General features: G+C 42.7%; 2 protein-coding genes across 2 annotated transcripts; both read right to left on the reverse strand.

The window, feature by feature from the left end:
- Positions 1 to 112: 112 nt before the first annotated feature.
- rpn2 (ribophorin II) lies at positions 113 to 7,645 on the reverse strand. The gene is made up of 17 exons (XM_076156523.1): positions 7,537 to 7,645; positions 7,012 to 7,202; positions 6,296 to 6,391; positions 5,931 to 6,106; positions 5,751 to 5,826; positions 5,490 to 5,624; positions 5,202 to 5,378; positions 4,988 to 5,106; positions 4,471 to 4,576; positions 4,018 to 4,109; positions 3,812 to 3,926; positions 3,507 to 3,701; positions 3,332 to 3,418; positions 3,131 to 3,226; positions 2,343 to 2,418; positions 1,839 to 1,968; positions 113 to 783 (listed from the first exon to the last, which is right to left on the reverse strand). The coding sequence occupies exons 1-17, from the start codon at positions 7,547 to 7,549 to the stop codon at positions 768 to 770; spliced, it is 1,896 nt and encodes a 631-aa protein (XP_076012638.1). The 5' UTR covers positions 7,550 to 7,645; the 3' UTR covers positions 113 to 767.
- An 83-nt stretch (positions 7,646 to 7,728) lies between these two features.
- mybl2b (v-myb avian myeloblastosis viral oncogene homolog-like 2b) lies at positions 7,729 to 13,380 on the reverse strand. The gene is made up of 15 exons (XM_076156522.1): positions 13,135 to 13,380; positions 12,614 to 12,710; positions 12,439 to 12,510; positions 12,240 to 12,332; positions 11,866 to 12,086; positions 11,587 to 11,719; positions 11,435 to 11,494; positions 10,880 to 11,083; positions 10,474 to 10,746; positions 10,234 to 10,376; positions 10,033 to 10,132; positions 9,836 to 9,943; positions 9,630 to 9,746; positions 9,413 to 9,541; positions 7,729 to 9,001 (listed from the first exon to the last, which is right to left on the reverse strand). The coding sequence occupies exons 1-15, from the start codon at positions 13,152 to 13,154 to the stop codon at positions 8,873 to 8,875; spliced, it is 1,899 nt and encodes a 632-aa protein (XP_076012637.1). The 5' UTR covers positions 13,155 to 13,380; the 3' UTR covers positions 7,729 to 8,872.
- Between the last annotated feature and the right edge of the window lie 2,198 nt (positions 13,381 to 15,578).

Here is a 15,578-nt window from a genome sequence, read left to right on the forward strand (position 1 = left end):
ATAAGGCCCTCTGTTATATTCTTCTTATATTAAATACTAAGGGATGTAAGTATTGTGAAATGCATTGTTTCAATTTGTTTTTTCTCTAATAAAAAAGACAAAGAATCTTAAATGATTTTCATTTTTTTATTCCCTCCTTTTCATTACAAAAGACCTCATTTCCTCAAATTGCCCATATCTTACCATCTTAAATTATTTTTTTCGGGGAGACAACTCAACTATGTATAGCACAGAAGATCATCCTGCAAATCTGATGCACTGAACAAACACACTGGCACAGTTAATGAGTCAGTGCTACTGCCAATGGTTTCATATCAGCTAAAACATACTGACTGATAACTTCTCTTACAAGATGACACGGGCACTGAGTGTCGGGGGAAAAAAAGAGGAATGTACAAAAACAAAAATCAACCCAAATTCCATCAAGAAACCACAAATACAAATCCTAGCTCACCAAGAAAACATTGGCATGTTGGACAATAAGAAAACGAATATTGCAGGAAAACGAAGTGCACTGATCACCAACTTCACAACCCTCAGCAGGATTATCTTACAGTGAGCAACGGTTCCTGCCTCTCAGAGTCGCTGGGATCGCTCAATTTCTTTCATGTAGCAATAAAGACAAACTGCATGTGTAAAACGCCAACCGATTTGTTGAATTTCATGTCATTTTTCCAGTCTGATGTGACGCATCCTTGAAAGACTCCTTGGGGGGGAGGGGGAGGGGGAAATGAAAAGAGCCTTGGTGTCCTCTTGATGTCTGTTGCTCATTTTTTCTCAATTCTGTGTGAGAAAGAGTGGAAATTTGTTAACATGGGTGAAAATGAAGTGGCATTAATCAACACCTGTTCATTGACGAGTAACATAACGGGGTGATTCATGCACTTCGGTGTATAGGTTTTCATAACAGACGATGTCATTTGGCAAGAACAGGGGAACTTTCATGAGAATCAGATTTATGCAGACCTCGGCTCATGAACACACACACATATCATGTCACTTAAATGTTATGGCACAACCACAACCATGAGCCATTAGTCTACAGTGGAGAGATTAACAATGATCACGGTGGGATGAATGGAAGGCAAACCGGGGGAGGAGAGGGGGGAAGATGGCATATACATGTGAATGAGTGACAACCAAACAGCCATGCACACTGCCGGCCATATGGAAATGCACTAGGATGCAATCTGAGGGTTGCCCTTACTTCAGCCTGGAAGCACGACCGATTCATTTGTTACAAATGAGGCCTTTATCGTAGGCTCCTATACTTTGCCAACCTACTACTTTGCTCTGCGGCAATCCTGAAAGAGGAGTAAAGAGAAATTCACAGCGAGGAGGAGAGGAGGGGGTTAAAAGAAGAAGCACACAGTAGGAAGTAGGAAAACAGAAAAGCTTCACTGGAGAAATTACATTTGTGAAAATGATATTAATTGCTAAATTGTCCTTTCTTAAAACGGTTAAATGGGCTATGGTAAAAAGGACAAGAGTCATTGGTTACACTGAGATAAAACCTGATGTATTCACTCAGTGAGATTCTGGCCCGCTGAGTGTTCTACATATGAATTGATGGTGCAAAAAAATTGCCCACTCAAGTCATCACTTCTCTGCTGGGCTAAGGAGTTGCACACTTTGTATCGGAGGGCTGAACTCCTCTGCCAGAGAGCCTGAAATGTTATCCGCCTCTTGGGGGTCCACTCAGGAGCCTCCTATGTAGATGAGGTACTTTCCCTTGGGCGTAGGGCTAAGAATGTACCAAGGGTCCTTGTCAACAGAAAAGGGTCAGACTATCTTGGTGGGATCAAGAAGTCTCAAGAAATGTGTTCCAAGAAACGTACCTCTTCACTGCTTTCTGGGCCAGCATGCGGTTCCCAGCCAGGAAAGTCACACCGCCAATAATGGCCAGGTACTTGAGAGTCTGGAACATGTTCAGGTGGGTCCAGTAGACGTACATCAGACCCAGCAAGGCTGAAACACACACACACACACACACACGAGCTTCAATATTCAATCAAATAACACAGCTGCTGCGTAATGAGTAATGTTGAATAACTTGATGATTAATAGATGAAGCAAATCCTATTATGCAATTTGATACATTATATGGAGTATGTAGAAAAGGAATTTGACAAAAATGTGGAATATCAGGAACATAATGAGAATAACATTGGAGAAATATACAAAGATTTCATTTTAAGTATGACATTTCACAGATAATGCATGACATTGTCTCCTGTAGTCATTAATGCATAGATTTCCCCACTCATACATCTCAAACAGCCGATGCATTCTGGCACAGAAATAAGCACATCAGTGGAACACGGTCAAAGATTGCGGCTCACCTGCGTGTCCTAGATGGAAGAGGACGGTGCTGGGAGAGAAGCTGAAGTTGGAGATGTTGGCTCCAAGCTTAAACCACTACACAGGAGAGGGGGAATAAAAGACAATGTTATTTTCATGGCAAAGAGCGGCCAACAAAAGAGCAGCGGCGCGCTTTTCCACGCAACGCACAATACACTGAGTCACAATACATGGCGTGTGCCGCAACAATGACCATTACTCAGCGCAGCAAATGTCAGGGGGGGAGAAAAAAAAAAAGTACACCACTGCTTTTGTAATTTCAAATTAAAACAAGCATTGCATTCATCCACCATTGAAACCTCATTCACCAGGTATGAATGTTTCCTGCTCAAGTGGTTTTCTCAGAGAAAAAACATGGATCCAACAATAAACAATGAGCCGTCTCTAACAAGGGAAAAAAGGTTTTTAATCATGGAAGAAAAACAAGACTGCCACTCATTAGAGCACGTACAATAACTCCGCCCAGGCCAAACAAGCTGAGACTTAAAAAAAAGAAAGGAGACAACAGGAAACATATTTGTCTGGAGGTATAACGTCACGTCAAACCCGTTTGCTTGGTACAGAATCAGCACCATCACACCGACACATCACCGGCAGCTGGGTGATAATATAACTCCCTTGGTGGAGGTACTTGTAATACATTAGGTTTTATTATTTATTAGTCTTCTTAAAAAAAACGATTTGTTGTCAGACAGGATGTTCGACTGTTTAGATGCAAAAATAAAAAAGGGAAATTTAGGATGAACACGGCAAATTCCCTAAATCTTACCAAGATGAGCAGCAGCAGGAGGGGGGACAGGACGAGGGCAGTGAAGGCGTTGGAGACCACAGTGGGAGGCTTCTTCTCTGGTTCTCTGAATAAATGCTGCCCAGGAGGAAGAACATGGAACGTCAGTGGGTTCGTAGTTGGCGCTTACCGTTTTATGATGTATGAGATCTGAAAAGTCAGACTGGAACAAACCAACATTACCTGGATCTCTGGTTTGGGTACATAGAGGGTCTTGGGCTGAATGGCAGCCGGGGCTTCCTCATCCGCAAACTTCAGAACAACGTCCGCCTTTCAATAGATTAGATAGTTCAACTTTAGAGATCAGTGTCGACTCCTCAGAGGAGAACCACTTATATCAGTTAATGCCTTCACTCACCACATTCCACAAAATGGGGTTCTCCAGGGTAGCGTCCCCAACAATCAGGTAGAGGGTGTATGTGCCAGAGATGGAGTCAAACTCTAACCTCCTCTCCGCTGTGTCCAGCTCAAACTTGTAGAGATTTTTGCTGTCGGGTTCAGCCACAAACACGACCTCCTGGCCCGTTTTCTGATTGTGCAGCCGGACAAAAGTCTGCGACAGTGGGAACAAGTTAGCACATTTATACTCCCTACAGAGAGATGATGATGTATTGCATATCTGGGAAAAGTGAGGAGGAAAGCAGAGCAGATCTGATTGCAAACCTGGTGAGGGGTTAGCTCCACTCCAGTGTTAACATCAACCAGCTGGAAGGACATGGCGAAGTTCTGGTGACTGTCTGCTGTGAAGGCGGTTTTGGCTTTGGACGGATATTCCACCCTGGGTAAAAAATGTTTTTACAATAACTATTCGATGGCAGCATTCTTCACAATGAGCCAAAACAGCCTAATCATTAAGCTGGCTAACTAACCTTGTGGTCTTTGTGCCAATACTCTGGTCCTTATCCACCACAGCCAGGTCCATATTACTCACAGCCACCTCAGTGGACACCTTCACTTTAAGCTACAGAAGAAGGAGAGAGAAGGAGAGAGTGCGACTGTTCAGCTTGACCAACAGCGTATTCAAAAAGGGCTTAGAGAACAGACAACAGCTGAATAATTATAATTGAAAGGGACGCTTAGCAGCTGCCCTTTAGAAGGAACCATAACCTCTGATTTTACCCAGAGCACATCAGCATTTGCGTCACCTTTCTTTGTCTGTGCCATAAAGACTCCAGATATTTTTGAAGCAAATGAATACAAATGAGCGTGTGACCTATTGCCACTCACACATACGGTACTTTAATAGGAATTTGCACACCATCAAAATCTGTGAAACACATTTGAGTTAAATATGACGTCAAAAATGTGAAGTGAACGCTCACCTCAACGTGATTGGCGATCAGTCGGCTGTCCCCCGTCACTGCAACAGTAAACTGGTAATATCCACTGGCTGGCTGATTAGTCATGAAGTTCAGTTCAAAGACGCCACTGAAAAGCAGAGTTCATTGATTTTTGTGATTACTATTGTGACATGTACTGTATATAAGATGATGTTCCTGTCCACACTGGTGCCTGCACTTCCATCCGACCCACAATATCCTTTAATAGGTTGCTTAGGAAACCACATTATATGAGGGTGTGGACAGTGTTTCAAGTACTTTCTAGGCTTGGGTTGGCTTCCAGCATCTTGAGCTTTGGATGTAAATTGAATTTTTATCTATACATGTCTGTGAAAAACAGAACTGAGCCGAGGCTCTCCAGATAAAAAGTACTTTGTTCCCATTTGTGGGCTAAGATAATGAATGGTCATTGTACATAGAGCCTTCATAACTGTTGAGAAGGCGTGGGGGAGACAAGATGAATGCCTTGAAGGAAACACTCCTCTCTAATGATACATACTCATTAAGAATGAAGGGTGCTTGACTGAGGATGATGCTCTTGGAGGCCACAGCGTACGCAGACTCCACCAGCACATTGGCTAAGGCCAGAGGTTGAGACATGACGTCAGTAACGAGGAGCTGTGAATAAGACAAATAGAAGTGTCACACCGTCACTTATGTCACAGGAAATTCCAAACTGTGCTCAAAACTGCACAGCCATTGAGCCGTCGTACCTGCAGGGTCGGCTGGCTGTGCGACACCGTGGCTGGTCCCTGAGCGTTGACGACGACTGGCACATGGAAGCGGTTGTTGGAGAGAGCGGCGGCAGCACTTGCCACGCTAAAGGCCTCAGCCAGAGAGTCCCAGGATTTCTTGCTGAAGATGGAGTTCACCAGCTGGATGACCTGGTCCTTTTGGCACCAGAAGATATTTGATATCAATTGCAAAGACACCAGATGGGTGCAGAGAAATATTGTAGAGGGAAATAACAGCCGACATGGTGCTGACATGAATAACAATACCTCCTTTAGTGGGGGCTCCATATCCACATGATCCAACAAAGAGTAAGCAGCGGTCACAAACAGGGCAGTCGCCTCAAGACCCTCTTCAAACTGCAGGTAGATTCCACCAAGATCGTCCAGGCGAGCTGTCAGATCCTGAGAAAGAAAACCAAAGTGTTTGTCAGCTTCAAAAACAGTGAATCCCACTGAACAAAAAATATTAATTGATGCAAAACCTCTCCTGTAAAGACAGCGCCACCTGGTGGACGTGAAAGAGCTCACCTCAATTTCCTCCAGTATTCTTCCAAGTTCCGTCTGCGGAGAGAGGCGGGCTGCTGTCAGCAGGGCTGAGGTGATGCTATACAAACACACAAGTTCCATCACAATTACATCACCGTCGGCCATGAGCAAAGTAGGACGCTCTCAATAAGATAATAATCGATAATATCAATGGATACTGACGCCATCACGTTCTCCTCCTTTCCGATGCGAGCCGTCAAGGCAGCAGCCACTTCTTGAGATGCCACAGGAAGCCCCAGGGAGCTGAGCGCACTCACGGCCCGATGGATCTGAGTCATAGTTGAGTCTTCGCTGACTGCTGCCAAAAGGATGTCGCGGGTTTCATTTGACACAGGGATCTGCGGACACAACGATATAATATAACTGTTAACTAGAAGGTTCAAATTTGTATTATATATGACTTTGAAGGTTTCCTACATCCTGCTCAATTTGTTCAACTCTTATATGTCGTATATTTTGGAAAGAAACGTTTTGTCTTTTTCCCGTAAAGAGTCAAAAGACAAACCATAGCGGTCACATTTACATACCTCACATTCCGATATAGCTTGACTGGCCTCAGCGGCAAAGAAGAGGGAGTCAACACTAGTGGGGTCGAGCTGGGACTTCAGGAACCGGCACACATCCTGTTAATACAGAAAGATGCGTACACCGGTGATCAACACTGACATGACACAGCTAAAACTGGTCCTCGTACAGACTTGGGGCTGCTGCAAAACAAATTTAAACACATTTCTCATGTACAAAAATTAAAGTAAGTAACCAAAAAAGGTACTAATCTCTTAATATTCCCCTGTGATAATGAGTTTTAAGGGGTTAATTTACTCCTAATCTGACATTACTATGTTTACCAGGAGGAGAGATTCCAAACGTTATCTGTGACGTTTTCTGACATGGGAATGGTTTGAGCTTTGATCAGACATAGATGTAAAATACAATAAGTATCTCCATTCATCAAAGAAACCAGTGACCCCTAACATTTTCTTTTGACATTTAATTCAGTGACAAACAATTTGACTTGGCCCACTCATTCTAATGTAAATATTGAACTTAGGTGCATACAATTGCAGGACATGGTAAGGCGAGCCACGTACCATTTTACCCTGAACAGTTATCATATTTAGGTACTATGCAATGATTAAATGAACTAAACACTACCTAAACAGTTACTAAAACATTCAGAAGTTCTTGTTGCATAAGAACAAACTCAATTTGACTAAGTATCAAACGATCCATGGTCCCTTACCCCGTGATCAGCAGCGGTGGCCCCAAGCTTGGTCAGCCCAACAACAGAGTAGTAAGCAGACTCCAGGTCCGTGAAGGGCTCAGCCAAGAGGTTCTGGAGCCGGGAGACATCGGACAGGGAAAGGTAATGAGTCGGTGTGAGAGCCTGAGCTCCGGTCAGAGCCAGACTGAGGAGGAACAACCCAAACAGCCCTGTGGAAACAACGTGGACACAAGTTAACCTCCTAGCCGTTCAAGGTAGACATTTAATAGTTGTTGCTAAAGGCGGAAACACGAAATAATATCTAGAAATGTATTATCTGTCAAAAATCAATGGGTACTCATTCATTGAGTTCGCACTGGCTCGCGCATTGCAGGTTTCAGCTAACTAGCAAGCTAGCTAGCGTTGGTTAAAAAAGGAGCACTGTACAAGCACCGCATAGTATTTTCGTTGCATTTTGATAATCATATACTTATGTCACCAACAACCCACGATAAACACACATATATAACACCGCGTAGACAATAAATCTATTAATTCACTCACTAAACCGGGCCATGTCTTGCGGTCTAATGCAGCGTCACCAAAACCGAGTGTTGCTTCCGGTGTTTCAAGATGCCAAGCTGTCAGCAGAAGAAATATTTCCGGTTGTGTATTTCAGAGTAAAAGCACCAAAGTTCCCCTTGGAAGTAATAGCTATCTTTTACCGCTTTGCTAATGTAACTGGAGAGCGTGTGTGAGGTTGGATTTAGGTTGATTCTCTTATTTTGAAAACACGATTCGGAAGTGATTTTTAAGGATCGACAGCTTCGAAATTGGTCTAAGATCTATCGGTCAGATAAAATAATGTTTAAATAGAAACATCCTGGTGACGCCATTGTATGAAGCATATGAAGCGTTAATTGTGTGGCGTCATCTCGTCGTTGAATAGGATACATTTTTTATTGCAACGCACACACACAATCATTACATGTTGCTTCTTTCCTGTGCGGATAGAAAATCGCCCTGTGTCCGAACCTGATTGGTTAAGTCGTTTCTACGTATGCTGCGTCAATGCCGCTCGTATTTTTGGAGCTTCGTTCTAAAACCCACATAAATGGTTTGGGTTACATTTCAAAACATCCTTTTCAAAAAATCCTCCTAGTGCTGTGGCGGTTTAAATAAGTGTCAAATTTGCTTTTGTTATGTAATAGATGTTTAATTATTTCTTCAGGAAATATGTACATTAAATTTCAATTAGTATCTACGGTCACGAAATCCTGGCAAAAATTACATTTTGTCAAAACCACATTGAACTATGTGCATATCACAGAAAATCCCCTTTTCTAGTTGTATTCAGATTTTTTTTTTTATCATTTCTTCATCACACAAATATATCCTATACATCAGGTTCGTGGAACATTTTAAAGGGATTCGTATAACAATCAAATGTATGTTCTTAAACAGGGATTTAGATACAACCTGAGTACACTTCAATATTTAAAAAATGTACATATGCTACATGCTTTGTAAAACCATGTCATTTACAGATAGCAAAATCTATAGAGCTGTGCTTTCCATTTTATGATAAATGTCCTTTCCAAATTACTGGAAAAATACAAGGAAATATGATTAATATGCTGTTTTTAAAAGCTTTGATCCAAGTGAGTGTGATTGACTGATTTTAAAAGCACAATTATCTCTAAACAATCAACAGGGATAAACTGTAATGTACTAATTGCCAAGGACCTAAATGTTTCAAAATCTGATCTAAACAGATCCAATATGTGCATTTTTACATTTCTAACCACCACCCACCTGCAACAGCAAAAATGAGCGGCAAACAACATCAGGAAATAACATTATGTACGTGGAAGATGTTGGTGTTTAGATTAGAGAGATCTCAGGACAAAATCAGAGCCCGGTTTGGAGTTCGGGACTTTAGTGAGCGCAGGTAGCGTCTTGCTTTCTCCGTCATTATGAGCTGGTCTTTAGTTTGTCCACATACAACAGTCTCCCATTCTTTGGACATCTAAAGAAAGAAAACAGCAGAGTTATGTCACAGTATGCAAACTGTTAGTTTCATTTGGCTGTTTTAGAAATTTGGTATCAAATAAATGTGATTTGGGGTGACTAGCTAACCAAACTCATCATATAAACCCAAATGGACCCCAAATAATTGCAGTGGCAGTCAGAATATGGACTTTCAACAGCAATACTTTTACAACTTAGAGACTGAGGAGGATCTATTATCTCTGGATTTAAATCATAGCCATCCTAACAGTTGGCTCCAATATCGTGGGTTTAAATGTCAATTTAAACAATGTCTTTACCACAATTCGCCACCCTGCACGTGTTTTTATTTCATTTGGAATTATGTCACATTCCAGAAACCAATGGCTAGCACCAGGAATAAAACTGTTGTTAAAAAAGTAGAACCTACCAGAGTTGGACGCACTGAGCTGGGAAATACAGCACAGTCACTCGGCCCCAAAAGGAATCCTTGATCCAAAATATTTTCATGGCCCTTACTGCAGAATGAAGATGAGATCAGAGAAATGGAAGCTTCCTCCTGTGACCAAGAAGAAAGAGAAATGCCAAACGTTAAAATCGGATGTCGAAAATACATAAAGCTGCTGACACATTAAAACACCCTTTACCTTGCTGCTGTGTTCGGGCTCAGACTTGATGGATTTGAGTTTGACTGCTGACACCTCAGGGCAGTCCATTACGTCTAGAGCCAATGATTTCCTCACTTTTTTCATCGGAGGTCGATGCTGGAAACACAAAATGTAAGAATTCCTTTAAGAAGAGTTTAGAGGACCAATAAGAATCTAGTAGTATAGTATAGTTGTCCCACACTCACCGCTGTTTTGCGCCTTTGCTCAGGCGGTGTTGAAGCAACAACCATCTCAATCCCAGTATCTCTGCGAATGACTTCGTTGATGTCATCCTCAAGGTTGGGAGTCTGAGGCTATTGGACACAGGATAAAATGAATGCAATGTTGGTAACACTACAAACTAAATAATTTTTTTGTAGAATAATTTTAGACTGATACATACCAAAGGTTGTAGAGGACCGTACTTCTCCATGGCGTTCTTAAACGGTGTCGGAGTTCGTGGGGTTGCACAGAGATCAGACTTGTGGTTGGGTGTAATAAACCTACACGGAAAACAACAAAATATCAAAGTGTGAATACTCAAACTCAAAAACAAATATAAGTCAATTGAACGACAGTGAAGCGTAAGCTGGAGTCCACTCACGCAGAGTTCTCCTTCTGAGTGAGGGGGGTCTTTTCACGTTGTAGAGGCGTCGTTACAATGGCTTTCTGACTGCACACCGGCGTGGATGTGAGGGACGGGTTCTCCAGGTCATGAGTGTCCTGTTTGGTCCACATGTTGAGGAACTGAAATGACACGCGATGCAAGTTAATAAGACTTAACGATGTGAGCGAATGAGCAATGCTACTGCCTGGTAATAGAAGACTGACTGAGTAGGCGTACCTGAGATGGAGAGAAGGGCAGGATTTTGACAGGAGTGCTCTTGGGAGTCATGGAATTGGTGGTGTCTGGGGAAAAAGCGATGCGTCTGCGGCTCTGGCGGTTCAATATGGAGGGCGGCGTGACTCCTCCGGGAGAGATGGGAATGAGCTCCCCCTTGCTGCTTTTAGTCAGTTCCTGCAGGGTGCTGACCTCCAAGCGAAACTGGTGGCGCTCTGGACTCTGCGTCTCCTCTGGGAGGTCAAAGGCTTCCAGGTTGCACCACCCATCTATGTCCTGATCGTGGACCAGACATTTGATTTGTGAGATCTTCCAAGTAGACTCAGCTCAACACATTTAAGGCGAGTATTGCATATTATAATGTACATCACATGCTATTCAGCCATTCCATTATTATGGAGCATCTTACCCCGTCCACCATGTCCATCACTTCTTTCAGAGCTGGGCCAGTGGGGGAGAGAAAGCCAGAGCTGTCCGCCACCCATGTGCCGGGGGTCATTTCTCCTGTGGAATCAGGTTCTGCCTTTGGGCTGAAGCCGTCTTTGGGAGAGGAGGCGGCCTTGGCAACCCCTGCCTTGCTGAGGCGAGATGACTTCATACAGATGGATGTTTCCTGTAACAGATGACAAATGTACACATGCACAGTATTAGACTACTGATACAAAAACAATGGTAGTGTTTATAATGCATATGCTGACAACATTTGTCCAGGAGCAACATGGCTCAGGATGGTTGATCGGCCCGTCTAGGAATTGGTAGGTTCCTGGTTCGATTCCGGGGCTCCTCCTAGAAGGCCTGTCTAAGTGTTGTTGAGCAAGACACTGAACCCTGAACTGCTCCTGATGTGCAGGTTGGTACCTTGCATGGTATCCATCAGTGTATAAATAGGTGAGCGTGAGGTCATTGGAGAAAAGTGCTATATACTGTAAGTACAGTCTATTTACGACATGTGCCCGGTCCTCACCGCAAGTTCTGCTTCCTGTTCTGGCTCCTTCTCTGCACCATCTTGAGAGCAGCTGGGTATCTATAATCAGACACAATGATTTATTAAGCTCCATGCAATATTCACCTTAGATGAGTAGTGTGTGCTTGATCATTAATAGTTATATAGCCCACCTGAATGTCTTTATTAACGCGGGCCAGTAGCTCATCAAGTTCGCTCTGCTTGAAGACCACCCCAGAGTAGAAACCCACCTCTAACTTCCGCTTGATGGTTGAATTCCAGTGATTTTTCACCGCGTTATCGGTCCTGTGAATAAATGTAATGATGATATGAACTATTGAGAGTGCAGGCAATGAGACGGCTATATTTTCAACATAGAACAATACAATTAAATTCACTGTCTGTATCTGAAATATGAGACGAGTGAAATGGTTTGGAACTGGAGAAGTTACCTTCCAGGAAGCAGCTTAGCGATCTCAGCCCAGCGGTTTCCGAGCATGTGGTGAGCTTTGTAGATGATGAGGTCCTCCTCAGCGGTCCATGATGACTTCTTCACATTGGGGTTGAGGTGATTGTGCCAGCGTTCTCGACACTGCTTTCCCAGCCTGCCCTTCAGATGCTTGGCCACCATGGCCCACTGTTTGTTGCCGTACTGATTTACAAGCTCTATAACCTAAGAGAGAATGGACAACCTGTAAGACTCTGAGATAAAACTGCTTGATATTGGGATGTACTGTAGTCAAACGCATGCTGACCTCAGAAAAGTATGATGCATGGAATTAAGAAGGCAGCTGTCACAATTAAATGCACTTCTATGTTACGCTACCTTCTCATCCTCCTCTTTGGTCCAAGAGCCTTTGACCAATTGTGGATCCAGGACCTTAAACCAGCGGTGCTGACACTGATGTTCGGTGTGATTCTGAGTAATACACAACAACAGGCAACATTACCTAAATGAAAACATAGCTTACACATTGCCAATTGCTATGAAAATTGCAAGAGGAAGAAAGGTTGATCAAGCTTACTGGAAGGAAAGTGGCGATGTATTTCCAATCAGTTGGTCCCACTTTTTGAACCAGAGCCTTGAGGGTATCATCCTGATCAAAACAAAAACAGTTTGGTCAGATTGCTTCCCTGGAGAACCACTATTCTGCTGACAGGCTAGGACTCCATTCGGGAGGGAGACGTCATGACAATCACCTCTTCTTGTTTCCACTTCCCCTTCCCCTTCCCACTGTCTCTGTGCTCTGCCACATCCGAGTCAGGGTCTTGATGCATGGCTTCTTCTCCATCCTCACTGAGAAACATACACATCAACCTTAATTAGGACGAAGCAGACGCAAAAACTTGGATTTTGACCCGCGCTTGTGGCCCTACGAGGCTAACGTGGTGATCGGGTGTATTCCCACACACAGCTAGGGGCTTATAAAGTGTAACTTCACGGGAAGACGTCGACTTGGTAAAGTGCAGTGATAGATTCACTTTACAGGTCTGGGCTGATATGAAGGATATCTGGCGCAAAACGCAACAACGAGCCCGGGTCAACGCGATGGAGCAGAAAAGGGCGGCAGAGGACATAAACGTTACTAAGACTTACAGTATAACGATTCTAAAACTAAAGGCAATTTCTGCTCATTTCTGCTTGTGTAAAGTTAAACGCCGGGCATGTTAGCGATGGAATAATTCAAGTAACGTCAGAAAAACAAAGATCAACCACTTACCCGCGCGACCACCAAGACATTTCCAACCCTGTTTGTTGTTTACGATCAGTCGATGAGTTGTCCCGCCGCTATTATACGTCACATGCATCTATTTCTCTGTGAATTCGTTGTATTTCAAGTGTCTGATGTCTTTGTAAAGTAGGAAACAGCAGCGATGGCGCCCCGGTGTTGAACGGTTGAATGCTAAATGTTTAGCCTAACCAGCTGGAGCGCCGAGCTGTCCGCGCTCTAGAATTCCTATCTCGCGCGTACAACCACGACGATGACGTAACTGCGCACTGCATATGCGCAGAGAGTCACGGAGCCCATGCACTTCCGTTGCGACCTTCATAGTAAAATCCTCAGACAATGAAAATAATACATTCTGCCAATAACGGAAACGACACCAATACAAAAAATATATCGTAATATATGTCCCTACATTTTTTTCATTCCATTCTATTTTAATTGTCATTTTAATCGTCTAATCTTAATCTGTAAATTCAAAACAACCAGTTTGACCAGAATTAGAATGTGTATTTGAGATTTATGTGGCGCATACAGATAACAGTGACATAGTTGAACCGCTGTCCAGGAGCTGTTTTTTCTTTAAAAAATAATTTATTATTGTTTGCAAAATGTTGGACGAAATAAGAAACATTTTATCCTATACTTTTAATTTAAGTAACAGTTGCAAAAAAAACAACCACTATCTATCTATCTATCTATCTATCTATCTATCTATCTATCTATCTATCTATCTATCTATCTATCTATCTATCTATCTATGTTGAAAGTGCGCTTCCCCCGCCTCCTCAAGACTGATGACCTGCTCTGCCTCCAGCTGGGTCAATTAGCAAAAGAGCTCCAGTGGTTTAAAACCCACCTGGAGCTCAATTGGTTCTTCTTAGTCAATGGAGACAATGGAACCTGGGATTGTCATCACAGGTAAGGACAAAGTACTTTGTAACTAGGCTCTCTAAAATGTGACAAATTGGTGCGATGCCTCATATTGCTCATATTTTGCCGCCTAGATCCGAAAAGCTTCGAGTTTCCATCTCCATCAGAGTTTGACAGGAAGTTTTTTGGGGAGCAGAGTTTGCTGTCTGCGCTGTCAGTGGATCAACTGTCATCATCAAGAGCATCAAATGACGATGTTTGTGATAGATCTGATGCAAGGTTGTCGGTCTTGGCCTCTCTCTGCCCATCTCTGGACACCTTATCTCCGTTGCAGACTTCTTCTATGAACTTGCTGAGCTTTCAGGACAGGCGTTCATCTCACCTGACTGTGCCTTTGCAAGGGAAGTCCTCCACTCCCCACCCGCCCCTGCAAAACAGCGAACACTGCCACTCTTTTGATGAGTTCTACGGTGATGTCATGGCCTCTCAAGTCTCTTGGGACTTTTCTGTGGTAACTCCAGGAAGCAATAGCCCCATGACCAGCATGGAGCCAAGTGCTTTCAAAACACTCTGCAGTCCAAATCTCCAGGTGACTCAAAATTCACCGAGTGTGCTTTCTCCACATTTCAACATGGAAGACGAATGACAAACTGAAGGCTGTGGGGAGTTTTTAGTGTACACTTGTCAGTTTTAACTTTTGCACTTGCAGCTTAATCTGTGTCCGGAATAGCAAACACTGAAGACTAAACCCTCATTTCACTTCCAATTTATTTACTGTCCAGTATTCATATGAGGATTTCTTTTGTCATGAGCTACAGTTGACTTTTTACTATGTTTGAAGGAAATTAGCATATTTAAATAAAAGTATATGGAATTGCTAAGGTCTTAAAATTTATTTTACCATGCACTTTATAAACGCTACAGTTTTGATGCTTGGAAATAATGATTTTATGTAGACATGCATTTATTATTATGACAGGTTGTTGCTTGTGGAATTAGCTCTCTTCGCTTGGCTTTGTCTGATTATATGCTTGGATATAAGAAAAACTGGCTTAGAGTGAGAAGTTAATTCATTCAGCACCTTTCAGAACTGCATCGGAGTTATATGCTTATCTGCTTGTACAGTGAATTTAACTTTAGCTGATCTGCTGATAATGGCTGTCTACATTTGTATACTTGCGAGTAGTGAGACAAAACTGTCCATAGAAATCCAGTTTGGTAGTATTTGTATATGCAAGCAAACCTCTTGCATGATGGAGCCATTTCATTGAGTTAACATCAGCTACAGGGCAAAGATCCAAACATTTCAGATTGCAACCAAAACGAACAGGGGTGCATCAAACCTATTTTGAAACAAAAGACAAAATGGATCTCGTTCGACCTGGTGCTCATTGAATGTTGGTCGGTGTGCAGGTGAGGCAGTTCTTGTATGTTCTTACTTCTATACAGAACTAAAATTCTATTCAATAAAGGCAACAAAAATGACTTCTTTCTGCAGTAGTACATATTTTTTATTTGTTCACAAATTGCAAAGTATAACTTTATAGCAGAACATCTCTGTAGCC

This window comes from Genypterus blacodes, unplaced genomic scaffold (genome assembly GCF_046128005.1).
Source record: "Genypterus blacodes isolate CSIRO-AG114 ecotype Tasmania unplaced genomic scaffold, CSIRO-AGI_Gbla_v1 ptg000070l_1, whole genome shotgun sequence".
NCBI lineage: Eukaryota > Metazoa > Chordata > Actinopteri > Ophidiiformes > Ophidiidae > Genypterus > Genypterus blacodes.